We start from the raw sequence: 21,837 nt of genomic DNA on the forward strand, positions 1-21,837 counted from the left end.
AGGCCTCTTCTGTTTCCTTTTCTTGTAGTTGCACATGATGGTTTGGGGCCAGGATCTAATTCACGATCTGTTGGCTGATCCAAGTGGACCTCTGTCATGGTAGTGCCATTATCTGAGGTAAAAGGGTTCACACCTTCAAATACCTTTTCTCGTCTGGTGTGTGAACGAGGTAAGGGACCCTTTTTATCCTGGGCGACGGCCAGCCAGTATGCATTTTTGGTATTCATTTTCATTTTATTTCCTCATTGTCAGCGGCTTTTGATTTAATATTCAAAGCTACCCCCTATAAATAGAGGGGTTCAGTTTGAGATTTCATATGGATCCCAAAGTTAGATGAAACACCTCTGGAGAAGATCATTGAGAGATGAACACGCTGGTACAAAAAATACAAATGTTAATATGAAAAGTACTGAAAACAAGTGTTTTAAGGGAAATTTTCAACGCCTTACCTGCTGACTGTAAGCTGCTGGTTGATATGAGCTATCTGTTGCTGCTGTGGTGCTGCCATAGGCATTGTAGCTGTAACTGTAGACAAAAGAAAAAGGTTTCATTGAAAGTTGAAATTTACACGAAAAGGAGTTTTTTTGTCTTTAGAAGCATTGTTTAAATCCAAATAAACCTAACTAGAAAATTCCAGTACGCTAATACCATCAGGCATTTTTTTTTTTTCTTCAGCTTTCTATGTGGTAAGTGTGCTAGAAAAACTTATTTGAAAGGGTGACATTTTAAATGTTTGCATAAAAGAATAGTTTTATTACTTTTGTTAGTTTGAAGAGATCAAGGGGCTCCTTCCTATGGGCTAACACTTAATTCTATTACAGTTTAAATTTATATCCGAGGGCTCTTTTCAGAATAGACACGGTTCCCTTTATGGCTGCTATCTGTATTTCATTACAGCTTGGTTTTCCAGGGATTGCTTCTAAGTATTTTTTAAGGTTCTTTTTTATTAGGCCAGTTGCTCCCGTCACAACTTGTATAATGTTTATTTCTTTCAGAAACCATGTTTTTAGATCATTTTTTAGGTCCTGATATTTTATCTTTTTCCATTCTATTAAGGCCAAAGTCGTTTGGAACTGTGACGTCGATAATGAGTACAGTCCTTTCGGGCTTGTTCCATATGACGATATCTGGCTTGATAGCCTTATCTTTTATGTATCTGCCCGCCTGTATGTCTTTGTCGTAGAACACTGTCACTTTTCCATTTGATGTTATCGGTGGTGGTTTATGTTCCCAGATGTTCGACGACCTATCTAGTTGCATCTCTACACAGATCTTCCAGTGTAAGTATCTATATACTTTGTTGTGGCGAGCAGTGTAATGACCATCGGCTAGAAGGATCTTGCATCCAGACATTAGGCGGCTTGGACTTTCAACAGTTGAATGACAGAATCTGCACTGGTCGGTTTTTTGTAGAACCAGCCATTTTCTTTAATCCATTTGTGAGTAAGCCTTGGTCTTGTGCAGCTATAATTAATCGTTCTTCATCAAAATGGAAATTTGTCACTTAAGCCATTGCAGTGAAGCCTCCTTGTCAATGGTAGTTTTGGTTCAGTTCTTCCATGAACCTGTCTGCTCTCTTATGTTGTTGCCATCCTTCTAGTCTTGTTTTCAGTTCCCTTACCCGTGTTATTTCAACAATATTTTAAATGTTTGAATTGAGTATAAGTATAGAAGTATTTCTTTCGTTTCTGGAAGCAATTTTCATATGACAAACATGAAGTGGTGCCAGTGTGTGGTTTCAAACATTTTAAATGTTTAAGTAAAACATTACTTTTTTTTTTATCTGTTGCTGCCACAGGCATTGTAGGTGTAACTGGACAAAGGAAATAAAGGTTTCATTGAAAGGAGTTAAAATTTACATTTTAAAAGGTTATGTTTAATTTATTGAAGCAATTTGTTTTTGTGTTCCAGCATTTTTTTTTGTTCAATTTATTCAAGCATCTTTTTTTTTGTTCAATTTATTCAAGCATCTTTTTTTTTGTTCAATTTATTCAAGCATCTTTTTTTTTGTTCAATTTATTCAAGCATCTTTTTTTTTGTTCAATTTATTCAAGCATCTTTTTTTTTGTTCAATTTATTCAAGCATCTTTTTTTTTGTTCAATTTATTCAAGCATCTTTTTTTTTGTTCAATTTATTCAAGCATCTTTTTTTTTGTTCAATTTATTCAAGCATCTTTTTTTTTGTTCAATTTATTCAAGCATCTTTTTTTTTGTTCAATTTATTCAAGCATCTTTTTTTTTGTTCAATTTATTCAAGCATCTTTTTTTTTGTTCAATTTATTCAAGCATCTTTTTTTTTGTTCAATTTATTCAAGCATCTTTTTTTTTGTTCAATTTATTCAAGCATCTTTTTTTTTGTTCAATTTATTCAAGCATCTTTTTTTTTGTTCAATTTATTCAAGCATCTTTTTTTTTTGTTCAATTTATTCAAGCATCTTTTTTTTTTGTTCAATTTATTCAAGCATCTTTTTTTTTTGTTCAATTTATTCAAGCATCTTTTTTTTTTGTTCAATTTATTCAAGCATCTTTTTTTTTTGTTCAATTTATTCAAGCATCTTTTTTTTTTGTTCAATTTATTCAAGCCTCTTTTTTTTTCGTTCAATTTATTCAAGCATCTTTTTTTTTGTTCAATTTATTCAAGCATCTTTTTTTTTGTTCAATTTATTCAAGCATCTTTTTTTTTGTTCAATTTATTCAAGCATCTTTTTTTTTGTTCAATTTATTCAAGCATCTTTTTTTTTGTTCAATTTATTCAAGCATCTTTTTTTTTGTTCAATTTATTCAAGCATTTTTTTTTGTTCAATTTATTCAAGCATTTTTTTTTGTTCAATTTATTCAAGCATTTTTTTTTGTTCAATTTATTCAAGCATCTTTTTTTTGTTCAATTTATTCAAGCATTCTTTAAATTTGAGTAAAGCTAAAAAGCTCCAGTACATGATGCTGCATGTGAGATGGTGCCACACAAAAGAAAAAAGCTCCAGTACACTCCAGGATTTTTAAAGAAACATTTGTTTATAATCCAAATTTTTGGTGATATAACATGACTTTTTTTCTCTTTTTCTATGTGGCAAGTAATGTTTGAAACAGTGATATTTTTAAATGTTCACGTAACAAAACACTAGTTTTATTACATTTAAACACAAGCAAAAATTGGTGAAGTGGCACTAAAATCAACAAGCCGCTCGTGCGTGGTCATCCTCTGGTGCTGCATGCGAGATGATGCCACAAAAAAAAAAAAAAAAAAAAAAATGAATGTGAGGTGTGAAGGGCCAACGTTGTCTTCACATTTTCGCAAAGTTTCAGAAAAATCTAATGGATGGGGCAAAAGTTATGGGGTAAAATTTTTTTTTTGACATTTGGAAGCATTTGTGACCACTTTTGAGCTCCTGGGAACGCTGAATCCCAGTGAAAATGGACAAAGGGTGCAGTTTCACGCCTTAAGACATGTATATTTGAATTCAGGACCATGAAAAACCACTATATAGACATAAATATCAAGTTTTTGAGTAATATGAAAGAAAGAGCTCTAAAACTGCATGTTTTTTTAGCCCTAAAAGTCCCCGGGAATTAATGCCAGAGTCACCCATACTAGATTTATATTAAGAACAATGGGCTCCACATTTTGGCCAAATTTCAGAAAAATCTAATGGATCAAATGCTATAGGGCAAAACGTGTCATTTTTTACCTCTTGAGCTTCTGGGGACACAACAGGAATTTTCGTAAGAATTTTTTTTTTACTGTGCACATCCATTTAATGAAATACAATTTGCGGCAAAATTTCAGGAAAAACTAATGGATGGTTATCTGTGTGTGCTTTCGTGCGGACTAAATGATGCCACTGAAAACATAGGTCTCTTCGATAAATCAGGGGACCAAAATGTAATTTAAGTTTTTTGGGTTTTTTTTTAAATGTGACAATTTAATGAAGTCTCAATTTCTCATGTACAGAATCTCAAGAGATTTAAAGTGCTTTCCAAAACTCATTAAAATTCAAGTTGTAAAAGTTTGAAAATGCAAAAATTATTTCCAAAATAGAAACTCACCCAGCTTGTCCGCCTCCGGCACCAGGATAATTGTATTCTAAAAAGAAAAAAAAAAAAAACATTTCAATACAAGTATTAATGGAAATATGAAATATATTGGGAGATAAAGGAGTACCCATGAACATCTATATATTATCTATAAAATTAGGTGTGTGTGCAAGATTCACTCCTAAACTAATCAACTTTAAAATAGCTGCTAGATGTAAGGGTACATAAAAATCAATTTATACAAAAGGATTTAAAAAAAAAAAAAAAAAAAAATCCTTCATTGACGAATGTCTAATTTTTGTGAAATTTCAACAGGTATCGAACAATTCTTCAATTTCAGTTGCTTTGAAATCTTTTAAAAAAATATGGAAACAAATTCACATGTGAAAATTAAAATCCATAATCACCAATTAAGCACGATTCCCTAAATTTCATATTTTCTCATTTCAAATTTATGCAACGATTTGAATCAAAATTGGAATAAATAATCCAAGCATACAGTGTTTGCATAGCATTATATTCATAAGGGAAATAAAAGTGGGGTTTGGGAAATTCATTTTATTTATCCTGGGACGGGTATTCCTCTAGGTTATATAAAAGATTTTAGAAGTCAAACCTAAATAGGATTCAAGCTGACCTATCAAATCGGGCAATTGTCATTTGTACATTTAAACAGACAGGTGAGATTTATATAGTACATCATCTACCAAGGAGAATAATTTAAACGATAATCTCATGAGATAATCAGATTTGAAAGCGTAGTATCTGTTTTGAGCGAATAATGCAGTTATATTTAGTTTTATACAAAGAGGGCTGAAAGTGCTATCCAAAAATCAGAACATCTCCAGTTTTGGGGTTTTTTTTTTTTTTTTTTTTTTTTTTTTTTTAAATCAATTTTAGAGTTAGGTATTAATATTCCCCAACCAGCTTCAGCTACCCGACACTGCCCAGGATGCAGTTTATGCACACTTTAAAGCTTCAGATTTTTTTTCTTTTATAAGTTATGCCTCTTGCTTTTTTTTTTTTTTTTTTTCCAGTTCTTTTCAAAACTTGATATTCCAAGCAAGGAGTAACAAGTCCGATAGCCTTTAGTCGCGTGCTCTCGTGTAATGAATGGATGCGTGAATGTAGGATTGACATGAAATTCTTAAAGATAAACTAAAATGACCGAAAAATGGGTTGAAACGACTTAAATAAAAAATAAATGACTTAGAATGACTTTAATGAACTTAAGGATGAATTGAATGACCTTAAGAATGACTTGAATGCTTAAAAAATAACTGGAATCCTTCAAAAACTTGAAGGATCTGGAGAATGACTTGAATGGCTTTGAGACTGACTGGTTGTAAAGTGGGTGATCATTTTACATTAAATTAAGACAGAAAAGTGATCCCCCATTTTATATCACAATAAGTACAGCATGTAGTAAGAACAGATACTACACTTTGATTTTGGCCAAAAGGCCAAGAAAAGGGTATTTATTTGCTCCCCCACCGAGCAAATTAGGCACATCGCTGATTTTTAATGTGAGGAGTGAAGGGGAAATGGGGACCAACTCCTCGGGGAGTAGGGGAGCTGGATAGTGACAATTGGTATGAAGGGTTGCACCTACATTGACCAAGGTCTTATATGTGGGATTGCTCCCACATATGGTCTTTGCTTGTAGTATCTGCCGGAACAGATACTACACTTTGATCTTGTTTATATATTTTATTGCTTTTTAAAAATTTTGTAAATACAATTAAGTAAAAAAACAAAACATTTTCAAACAACAAAATTAGGCACAAGGCCCTACAAGAAATTGGGGAGGAGAAGGGTTCAGGGTCTTTGTGACTAAAGTGATTAAAAAGTAATAAATGTAGACTTTGGAGTCTTACTCTTGACTGGCAACATTTACCAAAATACCTCATTCACTCTATGGATCTTAAACTAACTAATAAATCCCCAGCGTTTAAGAATCAAAACCATATTTACAATTAATAAACAGTTGTCTGTGTGTTTGTGTATGCATTTTTTTTTTTACACTTTGATCTTGGCCAAAAGGCCAAGAAAAGCTTAAAAAGCTAAGAACAGCATTTATTAACAATAGACCTTTGATCTTAACCAAAAAGGCCAAGCACAAGTGTTACCGACTTACCAACCGACAGAGTGACTTATAGAGTCGCTTGCAAGAGACTAAAAACAGAAAATGTTTTAAATGGGAAAAATCTTTTTACATTCAGAATAAACGAGTTTGGAGCTGAATCAAGTGATTAAATGCACAAAACTATTTTTAGATTTACCACATGCGACTTGTGTGGCAAGTATTTAAGAAAATCATTTAAAAAAAAAAAAACCTGGAAAAAGTTATGACAGAGCTTATAGTACATTATCTACCAAGGAGAATGATTGAAAGGATAATCTTATGAATTAAAAGTATAGTACATCAACAAAACAGTTTCTGCTTCATATATATATATATATATATAATATATATATATATAATTATTTTTTTACTATAATCATTAAATACCTACAGACACTAGTGTTTCATCCTTTCGGGAATCTTCAGTGCAGGGTGTCACGATTACTACCAGTCGAACGATTCGAACCCCGCATCACGAGACATCTCTGGCTCGATTAGCGGAGACCTAATCCATTCGACTACTATTAACCGCTTGAAATAACGTTGAATTTTAAACAACTTAATGTTAAGTGTTCATTTACGTCAGACAGACAGTGATCTAATCGTTATACGATGATCTATGCATAAGAGCTAAATTGACCGACTTTTAATTCAACTGAAAGTGCTCAACGATAAGAAACGAATTTCTTTATATATATATATATATATATATATATATATATATATATATATATACACATATACACACACACCAAATCACCATTAACATGTATAGAGTAGAGTTCTCTACGTAAATGTAAACTTAGTCGAAACAAATGGTAAACAAGTAACGAACAAGGCTAAATATAACTCCAAAGAATACAAAAGCATCCACAGAAACAGTAAATTTTCTTTTCCACGAAATAAAATAGTGCACAAAAAAAAAGTTAAAGAAATTTAGTTTAGATATAAGTCCGATATAAGTTGTTGATTCAAATTTGTACTTGATGCAATTCAATGGCTAAATAGACCACTGAAAACCTGCGCATCTGTTAAGGGAGCGGTTCTTGGAAAGCAAACGTTTGTGCAGGGTCCACACTCCTCATCAAGTGCCAAAAAGGCAACCTGGCCTCATTTTTCTTTGAGTGGGTGGGGGAAGAGATTGGAGAGTCCCAAAGAAAATTGTTAATTTTAAGATGAGGGATCATTTTTTTGGGGGGGTGGGGGGGGGGGGTCAAATCTCCGTTTGCTCATTTATAATTTAAATTGAGGAGGGGGGGGGCGAGAGGCGATTACGTATACCCCCCCCCAAATATTAAAACTGAGCAAAAAACATTTGAATCCGCCCCCTCCCCAAAAAAAAAAAAAAAAAAAAAAAAAAAAAAAAAAAAAAAAAAAAAAAAAAAAAAAATGCCGGGTTAAAACCACAATATTCAAATGCCAACCAGTAAATTTTATTAGGAATACACTGGAAAAGTAGATTATATTTACAAAACTACTTGCCGGTGACCATTTTGATTTAGGGATATTTGTTCAAAACGTCCGAATATCCCTAAATCAAAATTTTTATGGCAAGTCTTCTAGGCCACAACTACCTATGCGAGTTTTGGAATATGACAGTTCTGTGACGAATACGTAAAAAGCTTTCTGGTCGGACCTGAAGACCCCCTTCACCCATCTAAAAATTGGGGGGGGGGGATCTTTCCAGCGGATTATTATCGAATGCATAACTATTTTAAAAAGCGAGAGAAAAAGGGTGCGAGGCTAAACTGCTTAAAAATTGATAAATTTGGCCTAAAAACATCGAGCGGCTCTAAAATGGGTAGTCGATTAATTAGAACACTGCATTGAAACTGAACACCCACCCCCCCCACACACACAAATATTTAAACGTTGACTTTTTTTTTTACATGGAGGTCACCACTTATCAAGGCCCAAAAGCCATTCGGGGATAAGGGTTATTGCGTGTACAGTAATCAATGGGATAGTACTGGAGATTTGTAACAATAAAAAAAATAAAACCGTTCCTGATTAAAAAAAAAAAAAAAAAAAAAAAAAAAAATACAAAGTCTTAAAATAATTCATCAAGCAAGCATATACATCCGGGTCGGGTAACTACTTAGACATTTTTATTTGCTTCACAAACCGGTTTTTCTTGATTTCTAATAATAAACGTTTACATGCTATAACGAATAAAAAAATTATACATCAGGTAATTGTGATGGCATGTATATAATTTTTTAAATTACCTGATAAAATTAAATGGCAAAATATTTTGGGTTTGTTTTACTGTACAGATTCGAAAAATTTATCACAAAGCAAATATGTAAAAAATAAATGTTATCAAAGGCAAGATAAGTTACTTTTCTACCTAACTGGATATGTTTTTAGTGTTTATATTTAACTAGCGAGGGGTACCCAGCGTTGCCCGGGTGTTTTTCGGGGTATGTGAAAAAAAAAAACGGAAGCGTTGACGTTGGAAAATAGTAAAGTGTTAAAAAAACAAACAGGTGCGCGTTTTTGATTGACGTGACGGAGATAGGTTTCAGCAGTTACGATTTTGTGCGGGACAGTTTTGAATAAATCGGTTTGTTTTTAAAAACCCGCTCCCTGTTTATTAGGAGCGAAATGAAAGTTAGTCTGATATGACGAAGTCGACATTGAACAAACGTTACTTCGCTCTCTTGAGACAACTGGCTTTCGGCCTCTGGTTGGACTTTTTGTTTATACCGAAAACCGAATGCAACGCGTGCCGATGCGGGAAATGTGGAATAATTAACGTTTGAAAGTCAATAAAATTAAATTGACAGGCGAGCTCCGTGGATAACTCTGAGATATTACAATTTATAGATGATATAAAAAGTTTTAAGTTGTGAAGCGTGAAGCTTGCTGCAAGCGCTTCTTTGAAAGAAGCCTTCCGTGGACATCGAGGAAAAGCGAACATACATACATAGATTTTCGCTTTTATATATATATATATATATATATATATATATAGATGTAACATGTTTATTCAGCTCGAAAAACAGTGTTTACCGATGTATTGGAAAATTCAAAATGGCGGCCGATTCTCTGAGACGGTAAGTTTGGGAAAATGAGTTAAAAATAAAAAGTCAAAATACTGTTAGAAACCCGCCGAATATAAGCCAGCCTATATTACGGTAACATATTGAGCTAGTTTCTAACAGTATTTTGTCTTATTTATAACTCCTTTTACCAAACTTACGGCGCCATTTTAAATTTTCCAATAGTAACTTATCTTGCCTTTGATAACATTTATTTGTTCTATATTTGTTTTGTAAAAACTTTTTCGAATCTATGCGTACAGTAAAACAAACCCAATATTTTTCATAAATACCAGAAAAAATAAAATACAAGTCAAATTTTAGTGAAACAAGTTTTAACTGAACGATTTCCCCGTCATGATGCATGGAAATAAAAATGTCGCCAATAGTAACGCAGGTTTTATTAATTTACATAAATTTTGGGGGACATTAGACAAAATGAAAATGGTGAAAAATTGATGGGTTTCTATCCGTAATTTTAGATTTTTGAGCGATTATCGAAACTTCAAAGACGCCAGACATTTTCTTGCTCTAACGCTCGACACTTGTTTATGAATCTGATAAACGCTTTAAAATAAGTTAAAACAAAAAAAAATATCCAACTAGGTAGAAGAGTAACTTATCTGGCTTTTGATAACATTATGCTTTCTTTTGACCACTTTTTCGTTTTGATGTTTATAGTAAAAAAAAAAAAATTAAAAAAATGCCCGATTTTTTTTAAATGTTAAAAACGAGACTATTCAAAACTTGGGAAATGGGGGGGGGGGTAATTTTTAGATTAGGTCCACCTCCACAATTTTCTTTTAAATGACAGGTTTTCGACTGAATACGGAAATCGCATTGAAATTTTGCAGAAATAAGTAGTTATCGAGATATAATGCATTGTAATCTCTGGCGGCCATCTTTTTACGCGCGTGCACGCGCGTCATAAACAAATCTACGCGCGTAACAAAGATGGCCGCCAAAGAACACAATGCATAATACAACTATTTATATCGCGATAGCAACTAATTTCTGCAAAATTTCAATGCGATGTCCGTATTCAACATAGTCGAAAACCTATATAAGTTGTCATTTAAAAGAAAATTGTGGAGGTGGACCTAATCTAAAAAAAACACCAAAAAATTAAATGGTCGCATCAAAAAATATTTTGGATGGTTAAAAGCTTCCCTAGATTTTAAAATTGGATATCTATTTTAAAAATATTCCATACCTATATTGGATATTAAAATTCGTAGAATAGGGTTCATAATCTGCTGAAAAAAAAAAAATTAAAATTCCAGATACTTACAAAGATTTTGCCCCGAGCAAAATAAAACTTAATAAATTTAAAAACTAGGTACTTATGCACTTATGTTACCGTGCTGAAATGATTTAGAAAGCCATTAACAGAGGGTGTAATTATTCTGTACATTCACTCGTAAATCAAAACGTAGATTCCATGAACAAAAGCTCCTTTCTTAGAAGTGCACGCCTGTGGAACTGTTCCGGTTGCCTGTTTCCCACCCGACTACAACCTGGATGTCTTCAAGTCTAATGTAAACAAATTCCTGATGAACCGCCGGGTTTGTATTACTGTACAGATTCGAAAAAGTTGTCAAAAAACAAATATATAACAAATAAAAATTATCAAAGGCAAGATAAGTTACTTTTCTACCTAACTGGATACATTTGTGTTTTTATTCGATGTAACATGTTTATTCAACTCGAAAAACATGCAGTGTTTACCGATGTATTGGAAAATTCAAAATGGTGCCCGACTTTCTCTTTAACATGGTAAGTTTGGGAAAAGGTGTTATAAAAAAAACTAGACAAAATACTATTAAAAAAACACCGAATATATGTCAACTTATGTCACGATAACATATATTGAGCGAATTTCTAGCAGTATTTTGTCTAGTTTATTATTTATAACATCTTTTCCTGAACTTACCGTGTTAAAGAGAGACTCGGGCGCCATTTTGAATTTTCTAATACATCGGTAAACACTGCATGTTTTCGAGTTGAATAAACATGTTACATCGAATAAAAACACGAAAAACATATCCAGTTAGGTAGAAAAGTAACTTATCTTGCCTTTGATAACATTTATTTGTTATATAATTGTTTTTTTGACAACTTTTTCGAATCTATGTGTACAGTAATACAAACTCGAACCGCCTCCTTAAGACACTTTATCAAATCTCCAACGCTAACGTACTGTACACAATAACCCTTATCCTCGAGTGGCTGCCCGGCCTTGATAAGTGGGGGACTGGGGGGACTACCTTGTATAAAAAAAAAAAAAAAACACTAACAATTTTAGATACTGTAGAAAATACTATTTCAAAAAAATAAAATAAAGTATTTTTACGGCGTGCCTCATTTTAACGGCTTTCGGGATATACCCCCTCCCCAACCTCATGTTAAAAATGGCTTCTGAGGTTGGGGGGGGGGATCATTCCGAAAGCCGTTCTTAACATGGGGAGGGGGTATTCCGAAAGCCGTTCTTAACATAGGGAGGTTGGAGTACGTCGTAAAAATTTACACGGGAAAAAAAAAAAGGCGCGGTACAATACAATAAGTACCACAAATGAAAAAAAAATTTCGTTTTCGTTTGCAGATGACGAGTCTGGGCAAAATCTTTGTAAACACCGGGTGACGAAACTTCAAGATTAAATTAAACTAGTTTTAATTTTAATTCATTCAAGTTTAAAAGTACAAATTGAATTGGAATGGCGACGGCTGGGGTTTTTTTTGGGGGGGGGGGATAGGACGCTAAAAACGTACGTAAACGAATAATGGCGGTCGAAAAAAAAAAAAACGTACGGTTGGTTTTACTAGGTAAATATTAAAAACAAGAAATAGAAGTTTGTCTATAACTTTAATTCTAAAATTTTAATTTTAAAATTAAAAAAAAAATTGACATTTCTTAGCAGCTCCAATAAATAATTTCATCACGTCATCAATCGTGACGGCCATTTTGTTTGTGAAAAGGAAAAAAAAATGGCTGTAAAAACGGTTACGTAATTCGAAAACATTTGCTTATGCATTTTTGATACCGCGCTATTTTTAAATAGTTTTTTCAGGTTAGATTCAAGTTTTACGATTTTTTTTTTTTTTACAACCTGTCCCAGCCCAGTATAAACACCCCCCCCAACCACCCCATGTTAAGAACGGCTTTCGAGGTTGGTGTTTATTCGTAAAGCCGTTCTTAACATGGGAAGGTTGGGGTGTTTATAATACGCTGGGACACGTAAAAAAAAAAATTTTAAATTACCTTTTATTAAATTGTTAGGAAAAGCACAAAATAATTATAAAACACACTCCCCATTTTAAAAATGGCTTTCGAAATAACGGGGAAGAGAGTGTTTTTTGACGTGAACGAGCTTTTCCCATTTTGTTTAAAATTAATTCCTTTTCACGGTTCATTAATTTTTTTTTTCTTCTGCGGATTATCGTCCATAAAACAGATTTAACTTATATTAGCAGCAAAAAAATGTTTTAAAAACAACTTTATTTAATGACTTAACGTTTTCAATTATAACGTTCTATTAAATTGATCCCCACTTTGCGATCGTTCTTTATTATTATTTGATAAATTATTTCAGTTTGAATTACCGTTTCTTCCCTTCCTTATAAATTTCGCTCGTTATAATCCGGCGTTTTCCGTTTCCCGCCGGACTTTGCCGAGCGCGACTCACGGAAAAAACGGGCACTAAAGTGCAGAAGTACCAAATGTTTTTACACCACAGCGGACACGTGACACCTTAAGAGTTTTGCTGATCGACCATATATATAAATGCCGAATTCTTATTCGGCATTTTTACCAAAGTTAAAATAAATGTTCATTTTCGTTGTCAGGAAAATAAGAGATTGATATATAAAAAAAAAAAAAAATTTTTTTTTTTTTTTTTTTACGACCTGCCCCAAGGTAGTATAAACACCCTCCCCCAATCACCCCTTGTTAAGAACGGCTTTCGAAATACCCCCCACATTAAGAACGGTTTCTAGGTTGGTTGTTCCGAAAGCTGTTCTTAACATGGGGTGGTTTGGGGTGCTTATTCTGAAAGCCGTTCTTAACATGGGGTGGTTGTTGGGAGTGTTTATACTACGATGGGACAGGTCGTTAAAAAAAAAAAAAAAATTTTTTTACTCAAATAATTACGGAATTTAAAACCCCAAATATTACAAATTAGTAAAATAAAGTAGGGCTAACGTTATTTTGTTTCCACGTATTTGTTTTGTTAATAGTTAATGAAAAAGGTAACCAAATATACAAATAAATGTTACCAAAGGCAATACAAGCTACTCTCCTGACGACCTGGATAAGTTTACTAGTCTCTTAACGTATTTTAAGGAGTTTTTTTGTTTTTTTTTTGACAAATTGATCCAGTTAGGAAAAAAAAACAAAAAAAAAACACGGTATTGTATGAGGACTCTTGATGATCGATCAAAAATTAGAAATGTTCTACCAACATTTTATTTAATTTTCGATTTTTGAGCGATTATTAATAGACCGCGTGCAATGCTTATAGTAATCATTTCTTTTTTCGTTTTGAATAAAAGCTTTAAAATATCAAACCAAGTAAACTTATCCAGGGAGGTAGAAGAGTAACCCATGTTGCCTTTGATAAATTTATTTTTTTTATTTTTTAAATTTTGCTCATCTTCCGTTCTGTCCCCACTGGGATCTTCCTACCACTTGGTAGTCTTAGTTAAAATAAAAAAAATAAAAAAAAATGTAATAAGTCCTCAGATGTACCTCTCCATCGTATTCTGACTGGGATAGCCTCTGCGTTCCCGGTATAAAAACAATGCGTCCTCTATAGTATCAGACTTGAATGAAGGGTTAATTGTCGGTATAGACCGTTTCAAACCCTCAAAAAATTTCCAGCAAAAACCCAACAGCCATCCGTGGTTCCACCAGAATGTGCCGTTGTCTTTGCACACAGGAATCACTCTTTCCATTGCTTTCAACGAAATAGGTTATGAAACTGCTAGCAACCATTGTAAAAGAGTAATAAAGAACGAGTTGTATGCTTTGTCCGTCAAGTCCAAAGTAGCTGAGCAGCAGCTTGGTTCTCAGGAGTTTCAGCAAATAAACAAGGCCCTGAACCAAAATGTGTCCTTTATCCCAACCATCATCAATGGACCTGAGGTAATCTCATCAGCATCAGACAAAGCCAAACCTTTTGGCCAAGAACTTTGCAGCAAATTCCTTCTTTTGTGATCAAGGCTGCCTACTCCCCATATTTCCTCCCGTGACTAAAAATACACTATGCAACATACAAATACCTGTGCGTGACACTGCCAAGCTTATCAAAAACCTTGATTTCAGTAAAGCAACTGGTCTCGATGACATTACAATCAGTGCTCAAAAAGCTTCTACCGAATTAGCTCCCATACTTACAGAACTGTTTAAACATTAATTGCTTTCCAATACCCTGGAAAACTTCAGTCCGCCCGTTTTTAATATTCTGGCGACCGGTCATCTCCCTCTTCGTCTCCTATGCATCTTAAGTTGCTGGAATCTATGATAAATAGAGAAGTGGTCAACCAACTCGGCAAAAAAATAACCTGCTCAGTAACATGCAATATGGTTTCCATCCTGCAAGATCTACAGCTGATGTACTGACTTACATCACACAGGATTAGTGAATCTCTCGACGGGAGCTTTATTTCTAGAGCAATAAGCTCTCGACATATCAAAGACTTGATAGAGTATGGCATAAAGGTCTACTTCACAAGATCTCCAGCTATTGAATAGCTGAAAATGTTCTCAATTATTAAATCTTTTCTGATAGGTTTATAACAGTAGTTGTTGGTGGGCAGAAATCAAACATTGTATTAACACTGGCGTTCCTTAAGGTTCCAGCTCTTCCTGATCAATGATCTCCCAAATCACGTTCTTAGATGAGTCATAGACATTTATGCAGACGACTAAGGCAACACTTCAAAGGCCAGCAATGACCAAGATCTTTCTGATTCTCTTATGATCGAGAATGTGGTGGTGCAATGGGGAAAGAGGTGGCTGGCCCAGGTACGTCCTAAAAATGGAATACTGTTGTAATATCCGGGCAGAGGTTGCTCAGCATGCCATATGGAGCTTTGATAGAGTTCGAAACCGGCTTCAAACCCAAGTACGTGATACCTTTTCCCCTTTCCGTGCAACACCTGACTCTGCTCTTCCGTTATTGTCATGGCAATTGCTCTATGGTCCCTTCCTGCCGAACTTTCACAAAACACTCCACTAGCTACAACCATTATATACCCTATCTGTGCCCAAATCTAACCAGATTCCATGAACAATGCTTCTTTGGTACTTGTTAAGAAAGCTCTAGAAAACAAAAATTGAAAATTAAGTTTTTGAGGATGTTGAAAAACGAAAATAGCGTTTAAAATTCCAGCAAACGAGTAGTTTCCAAGATATGAAGAAATGTTAGTTTAAAGAAAGTGGGGGGGGGGGAATCACTTTTCTATAAGAATTTAACGTATAATGATCACCCACTTTATGGCCACCACTAGTGTAAAACTTCAATTTACGCCGATGAAATAGACATTTGCCGATTTTTTGTTGGAGGAGCGTCAACGTGTGGGTGCTCAATTTACGTAAAATTCTTAATACGGACTTTAGGGGCTTTTTTTTCTCGTAATGTTCCTGTAAAAATTTTTTTTATATATATATATATATTGTTACAAATTACGATGCTTTATTTATTACATAAAAAATAAATTCTTGCGTTTTTTATTTACTACTGAAAACTATAACGGGTTTGTATTACTGTACACAGATTCGAAAAAGTTGTCAAAAAACAAATATATAACAAATAAATATTATCAAAGGGCAGATAAGTTACTTTTCTCCCAAACTGGATAAATTTTTTTTTTTGTTTTATTCAACGTAACATGTTTATTCAGCTCGAAAAACATGCCGTGTTTACCGATGTATTGGAAAATTCAAAATGGCGCCCGACACTCTCTTTAACATGGTAAGTTTGGGAAAAGGTGTTATAAATAATAAACTAGATAAAATACTATTTAAAAAACACCGACTATATGTCAACTTATGTCACGGTAACATAATGAGCGAATTTCTTACAGTATTTTGTCTAGTTTATTATTTATAACACCTTTTCCTGAACTTACCGTGTTAAAGAGAGTGTCGGACGCCATTTTGAATTTTCCAATACATCGGTAAAAACTATGCTTTTCGAGCTGAATAAACATGTTAAATTGAATAAAAACACTAAAAATATATCCAGTTTGGTAGAAAAGTAACTTATCTTGCCTTTGATAACATTTATTTGTTATATATTTGTTTTTTGGCAACTTTTTCGAATCTATGTGTACAGTAATAAAAACCCACTATAACTTTAGTAAAATGTATTTTGTTTAAACAAAATACATTTCCACTAAGATTTAAATAAAAATAATTAGTTCATTATATTCCGTGATCATTATTTGATAAATACTGAACATTTCATTAAATTTGGTTTATTTCCTCATTTTTTGGTGAATTTTTAAAGGGAGGGGTCAAAATGTTCATACATTGAGCATCGGCATTCATTTTGCACGTGCTTGATAGTCAGACATATCAAGTTTCTGTTGAGAGATATGAAAAAAGAGCCACAAAAAAGGATGTTTCTAGCCCTAACAGTCCCAGAAGGATGCAAACCATAATTTTGCCAGGGTCGGGGTCACCCAATTTAGCAGTGTCAGAAATTTCGTGAAAATAGTGAATAATTCCACCCCATCTTTCCAAGCTTATAACTCCTCGAAAAATGTAATTCAAGCCCTATTTTTTTTTTTTCAATTAAAGGAGTAAGGACCAAGGTTTTATTTAAAAAAAAAACAAAACAAAACAATGTGTTTTTTTTTTTTTAAAAAGGTTTTAAACTTCGGACTTTACAGGTAAATTTCTAAAAAACTGATTTTTTTTTTTGTTTTAAATTTGAATATATTATTTATTGACCTTTTCTCTTCAATTTGTGATATATAAACCTATTAAACATAAATTAATTATTTACTTTTTAATAGACATTTCAAAATGAGAGGCGTAAATTATTCGACCCCCTATCTTTCTAAGCTTATAACTCCTCGAAAAATGTAATTCAAGCCCTAATTTTTTTTTCAATTAAAGGAGCAAGGACCAAGGTTTCATTAAAAAAAAAAAAAAAAAGACAAAAAGAAAAAATGTGTTCTTATAAAATAAGGTTTTAAACTTCGGACTTTACAGGTAAATTTCTAAAAAACTGATTTTTTTTTTTTGTTTTAAATTTGAATATATTATTTATTGACCTTTTCTCTTCAATTTGTGATATATAAACCTATTAAACATAAATTAATTATTTACTTTTTAATAGACATTTCAAAATGGGGGGGGCGTGAAAATGGGGGGGCGTGAATTTAAAAAAAACGTTTGTCTAAAATATTATATTCGGTTTATTGGAAAGAACATAAAATTTCACATTGACCCTGAAAATATCGTAAAAATAGAATCAATAGAAAAATTTTGATAGATTTTTAAAATTTAAAAATATTGAGTTTAAAAATTGAAAAATATTGAGTTCGGAAAATTCATTACTGTTTTAAAAAAAAAATAAAAATATTTTTATTACTTTTAAAACAACTGTAATAGTTTATTTTGGAAGTATAATCCATAAAGAAAATAAATAACCCACTTTTAACAGAGAAATTACGAGATTTTTATATTGTATTCGCAGTTTCGTGTTAGGGGTGTCAAAAATTCCTACAAAAATTCTATTCAGAACAATGGCCTCCTCCACATTTTGGCCAAGTTTTAAAAAAATCTAATGGATGATTCAAAAGTTATGGGGGCAAAACGTGCTATTTTTTGACCTTTTGAGCCCCTGGCACCGCGAGTTTTCGCAAAAAAAAAAAAAAAAAAAAGAAAAAAAAGTGCTTCTACACTATCAGAACGAAATTTTGTAGTCGATAAATGGCGTTTTCAGATAAAATGGTTTCAACTGATTCGTCAATTCTTATTAGAATTATGTTAGCTTCAAAATTATGCAGTCGAATTTACCCGAATATTACTGAATTATTAAAAACTTTAATCGTTAGGTGAAAAATTGACGCCATCTTGTTTAAATCAAAACAGAAAATTACCTCCCCTTTTAAACTCCCGTATCTTACGATCGTTTTCACTTTTTTAATTTTTAATTTTCTTTGGTGCTAAATGCACTTATTGATCCGCGCTTTCTTTAAATATTTTTTTTTCGAGTTCAATTAAAGTTGAATATGTTTTTATTAAATTGTAAGGTTAAAGCACAGAATAGGTACAAAACACCCTCCCCTCCGCATGTTAAGAATGGCTTTCTAAAGAACGTTATCATTTCAGCACGGATCAATAAGTGCACGACTGCACGAGTACCTTTTCTTTAATAAATAATTAAAATTATTTTTCGTAATTTTAAGATAAAATCATCTTAAAAATTGTTTTCATGTGAAATTACGTTTTACGAAATTTCGTTCCGATAGTGTAGAAGCGCCAATTGGGTTCTTTAGTAAAACGGACTCGATGAATTATGTAACTTATACACACACACACACACATGTATATATATATATATATATATATATATATATATATACAGTACACATGAAAATTTAAGATTTTAATTTATTAGAAATAGAATTAAAAGTAAAAAAGCGAACTTCATGGTTGAAAAATAGTATAAATAATTCAATATTTTTTTTTTTTTTTTTTAATAAAGAAATTTCTGACGAGACGAGAAAAATAGCCATGATGTAATTTATATATATATATATATATATATATATATATATATACACACGAAAATTTAAGATTTTAATTTGAGGGACCCACGCTATTTTTTTTTTTTAAATCGTATTTCCAAGTTTTTTTTAGTTTTTTTTTTTTTTATTCAGTTGTAAGGTTAAAGTACAGAACAGGTACAAAACACCCTTCCCTCCCCATGTTAAGAATGGCTTTCTAAATGTCATTTTTGGTGCTAGTGCACTTACTGATCCGCGCTATTTTTTTTTTTTTAATCGTATTTCCAAGTTTTTTTTTTTTATTCAGTTGTAAGGTTAAAGTACAGAACAGGTACAAAACACCCTTCCCTCCCCATGTTAAGAATGGCTTTCTAAATGTCATTTTTGGTGCTAGTGCACTTACTGATCCGCGCTATTTTTTTTGAAATCGTATTTCCACGTTTAATTAAAGTTTTATTATTATTATTATTATTATTCAATTGTAGGGTTAAATTATAGAATAGGCAAAAAACACCCCACTCCCTATGTTAAGAACGGCTTTTTAAATAAACATTTACGTCCGGATCACTGCACTAGTACCAAAGTAAAAAAAACAAGCTCTATGGATAAAAAAAAAAAAAACAGCATAAATAATTCGATATTTCTTTAGAAAAACAAATTTCTGAAAAGACGAGAAAAATAATCGCCATTGAAGTCAAAATAAAAAAATGCCGGCCTTATTTTAAGACAAAGAAATTTAAGGGGGGAAAAATAAAAAGACGAGAAACGAAATTTTTCTTTTTTTCCCCCCGAGATTAGAAAAGACTTATAAATACCAGGTTCCGAGAATTTTAAGGATAAATAGGTAAAAATTATTTTCAAACGAGTAAGAGTTTCATTCTTGTAGGTTTTTTTGTTTTTACATAACAGAAAAAGAAACCACCATTTTGTACGTGAACGAACACGAGGACGACGGCGGAAATTTTAACGCAAATACAAAACTTCTTTTTAAAAATAAATACGAATTTAGAACAAGAATACAAGCAAAAACAATGTCTACACGGATTTAGATTTCTTTCTCGTTATATTTTTTCCATAATTAATACGCAAAATGAAGTTTTAAAGAAATGGTTTTTCAAATAAAGCGGAGGAAAATTGTAACTTACGAGGATCAGCCATGTTGATGGGAGAAAGAGGGAAACCAAACTACGTCCTTTCTTTCTTTCTTTGTTTTCCTTTTATTTTTTGTTTAATTGCTTTTTCCTTTCTTTTTTTTCTGCTATCCGGGTACCACGTGATGTGGTTTTGAATTGTGGAAAACGATCTGATTGGTCCATTCGTCTACAGTGGCTAAACGTCACGCGAGACGTTGCTTCTGATTGGTCAATTTACAATTGCTTCGAAGCTTATTTATTTCTTTTGTCTTTTCTTTTTCTTTTGTACAACCCCCCCCCCCCGCCCTCCCTACTTCTTATTTCCAGAACACCACTTTCTGGTTTCGACACCCCAAAAAAGAAAAATTGCTGTAAAGGTTAAAGGCACAAAGACACAAGGGCAAAACATATATATATATATATATATATATATATATATATATATATATATATATATATATATATATATATATATATATATATATATATATCTGGAAGAAAGAGAGAGCCTGTTTCCTCCGTTTAACTGTAGGTGGCGTTACTGTCTGTCAACACAGTTACGGAAGCACAAAATGTATATAATGGCACACTTTCAATAAAAATAAATGTTTTTGTTATATTTTAATTTTAAACATGCTTTTTTGTTGTCTTGTTTTTGTTTTTTTGCAAACATATTTAAGTTTTATTTTTCCAAACATTTACGTTTTGTTGCTTGTTTATTTTTGTTTTTACGTTTTTTGTTGTTTTGTTTTTTTGTTTTTTGCAAGCATACAGTAAATGTTTCTGCTATATTTTTCTTTTAAACATATTTATGGGTACAACCGTTTTCTTGCCACTATTTTTTACGCTCTTATAATAAAAAAAAAAAATCAACGTTTTTTCTTTTATCTTTTTTTTATGGACCCCCCCCCTCGCTTTTTTCTTAATTTTTCGGCACTTATTTTACCTTTTCCGCGAGTATTTATTTATATATATATATATATATATATATATATATATATATATATATATATATATATATATATATGTATATATATATACTTTTTTAGGCGAATTTGCATCCTCCCCATGTTAAGAATGGCTTTTTAAATAATAACTTTATTTCAGCGCGGATCATAAGTGCACTACACTAGCACCCATTTTTTTATTAATAAATGTTTAGTAATTATTTTTCCTTTAATATTCATAAACAGTAAAAACGTCATTTAAAAAGAAAATGCTATTTAAAAAAGAAAAGAAAAAGTCGATAAAAGTGACACATAAACAGTAATAAAAAAAAGTCGATAAAAGTGATTAAAAACAAAGGCGATAAAAGAGAGATATTATGCAAATTCGCCTAAAAAAGTAGAATCTCATTTTACGGAATTAGCTAAGAGTGTTAATTTACAATAACACCTATGGCACCATTGGCACTTCTGCATGTCAGTAACATGAAGCGAATGCGTGTAATTTAGTTTCAAGAACCGCCGACAGATGTCGTTTGTCAGCCAAAGAACCGGGGTCGATAACTATTGTTGTAATGAAAAAAAAAAAGTTTCATTGAACACACAAAACTAAAAATTAAAACACATAGAAATGAAAAAAGTTGGGAAATTATTTTAATATTCATTTTAAGAAAATGCTATTAAAAAAGAAAAGAAAAAGTCGATAAAAGTGACACATAAACAGTAAAAAAAAAAGTCGATAAAAGTGATTAAAAGTGAGATATTATTAATAAATGTGTAGTTAATGTCTTTTATTTCAATATTCATAAACAGTAAAA

General features: G+C 32.2%; 1 protein-coding gene and 1 pseudogene across 6 annotated transcripts in view; both read right to left on the reverse strand.

The window, feature by feature from the left end:
* The window catches only part of LOC145270681 (uncharacterized), a 60,610-nt gene extending 40,228 nt beyond the window's left edge, over nucleotides 1-20,382 (reverse strand). For 5 of the 6 annotated variants that reach the window (XM_080126311.1, XM_080126310.1, XM_080126308.1 and 2 more), the window contains exons 1-3: nucleotides 20,088-20,250; nucleotides 4,045-4,081; nucleotides 450-525 (exon numbers count right to left, since the gene is read on the reverse strand). In XM_080126311.1, the coding sequence (XP_079982437.1) occupies nucleotides 450-514 (65 nt within the window). In that variant the 5' untranslated portion in view covers nucleotides 515-525; nucleotides 4,045-4,081; nucleotides 20,088-20,250. Of the gene's footprint in view, nucleotides 1-449; nucleotides 526-4,044; nucleotides 4,082-20,087 lie in introns of all 6 variants that reach the window. The other variant, XM_080126309.1, reaches the window with a different exon arrangement.
* LOC145271977 (U2 spliceosomal RNA) lies at nucleotides 5,382-5,508 on the reverse strand (annotated as a pseudogene).
* Nucleotides 20,383-21,837: the final 1,455 nt, after the last annotated feature.

This window comes from Euprymna scolopes, chromosome 46, assembly GCF_053919585.1.
Source record: "Euprymna scolopes isolate OS-2025 chromosome 46, ASM5391958v1, whole genome shotgun sequence".
Classification (NCBI taxonomy): Eukaryota; Metazoa; Mollusca; class Cephalopoda; order Sepiida; family Sepiolidae; genus Euprymna; species Euprymna scolopes.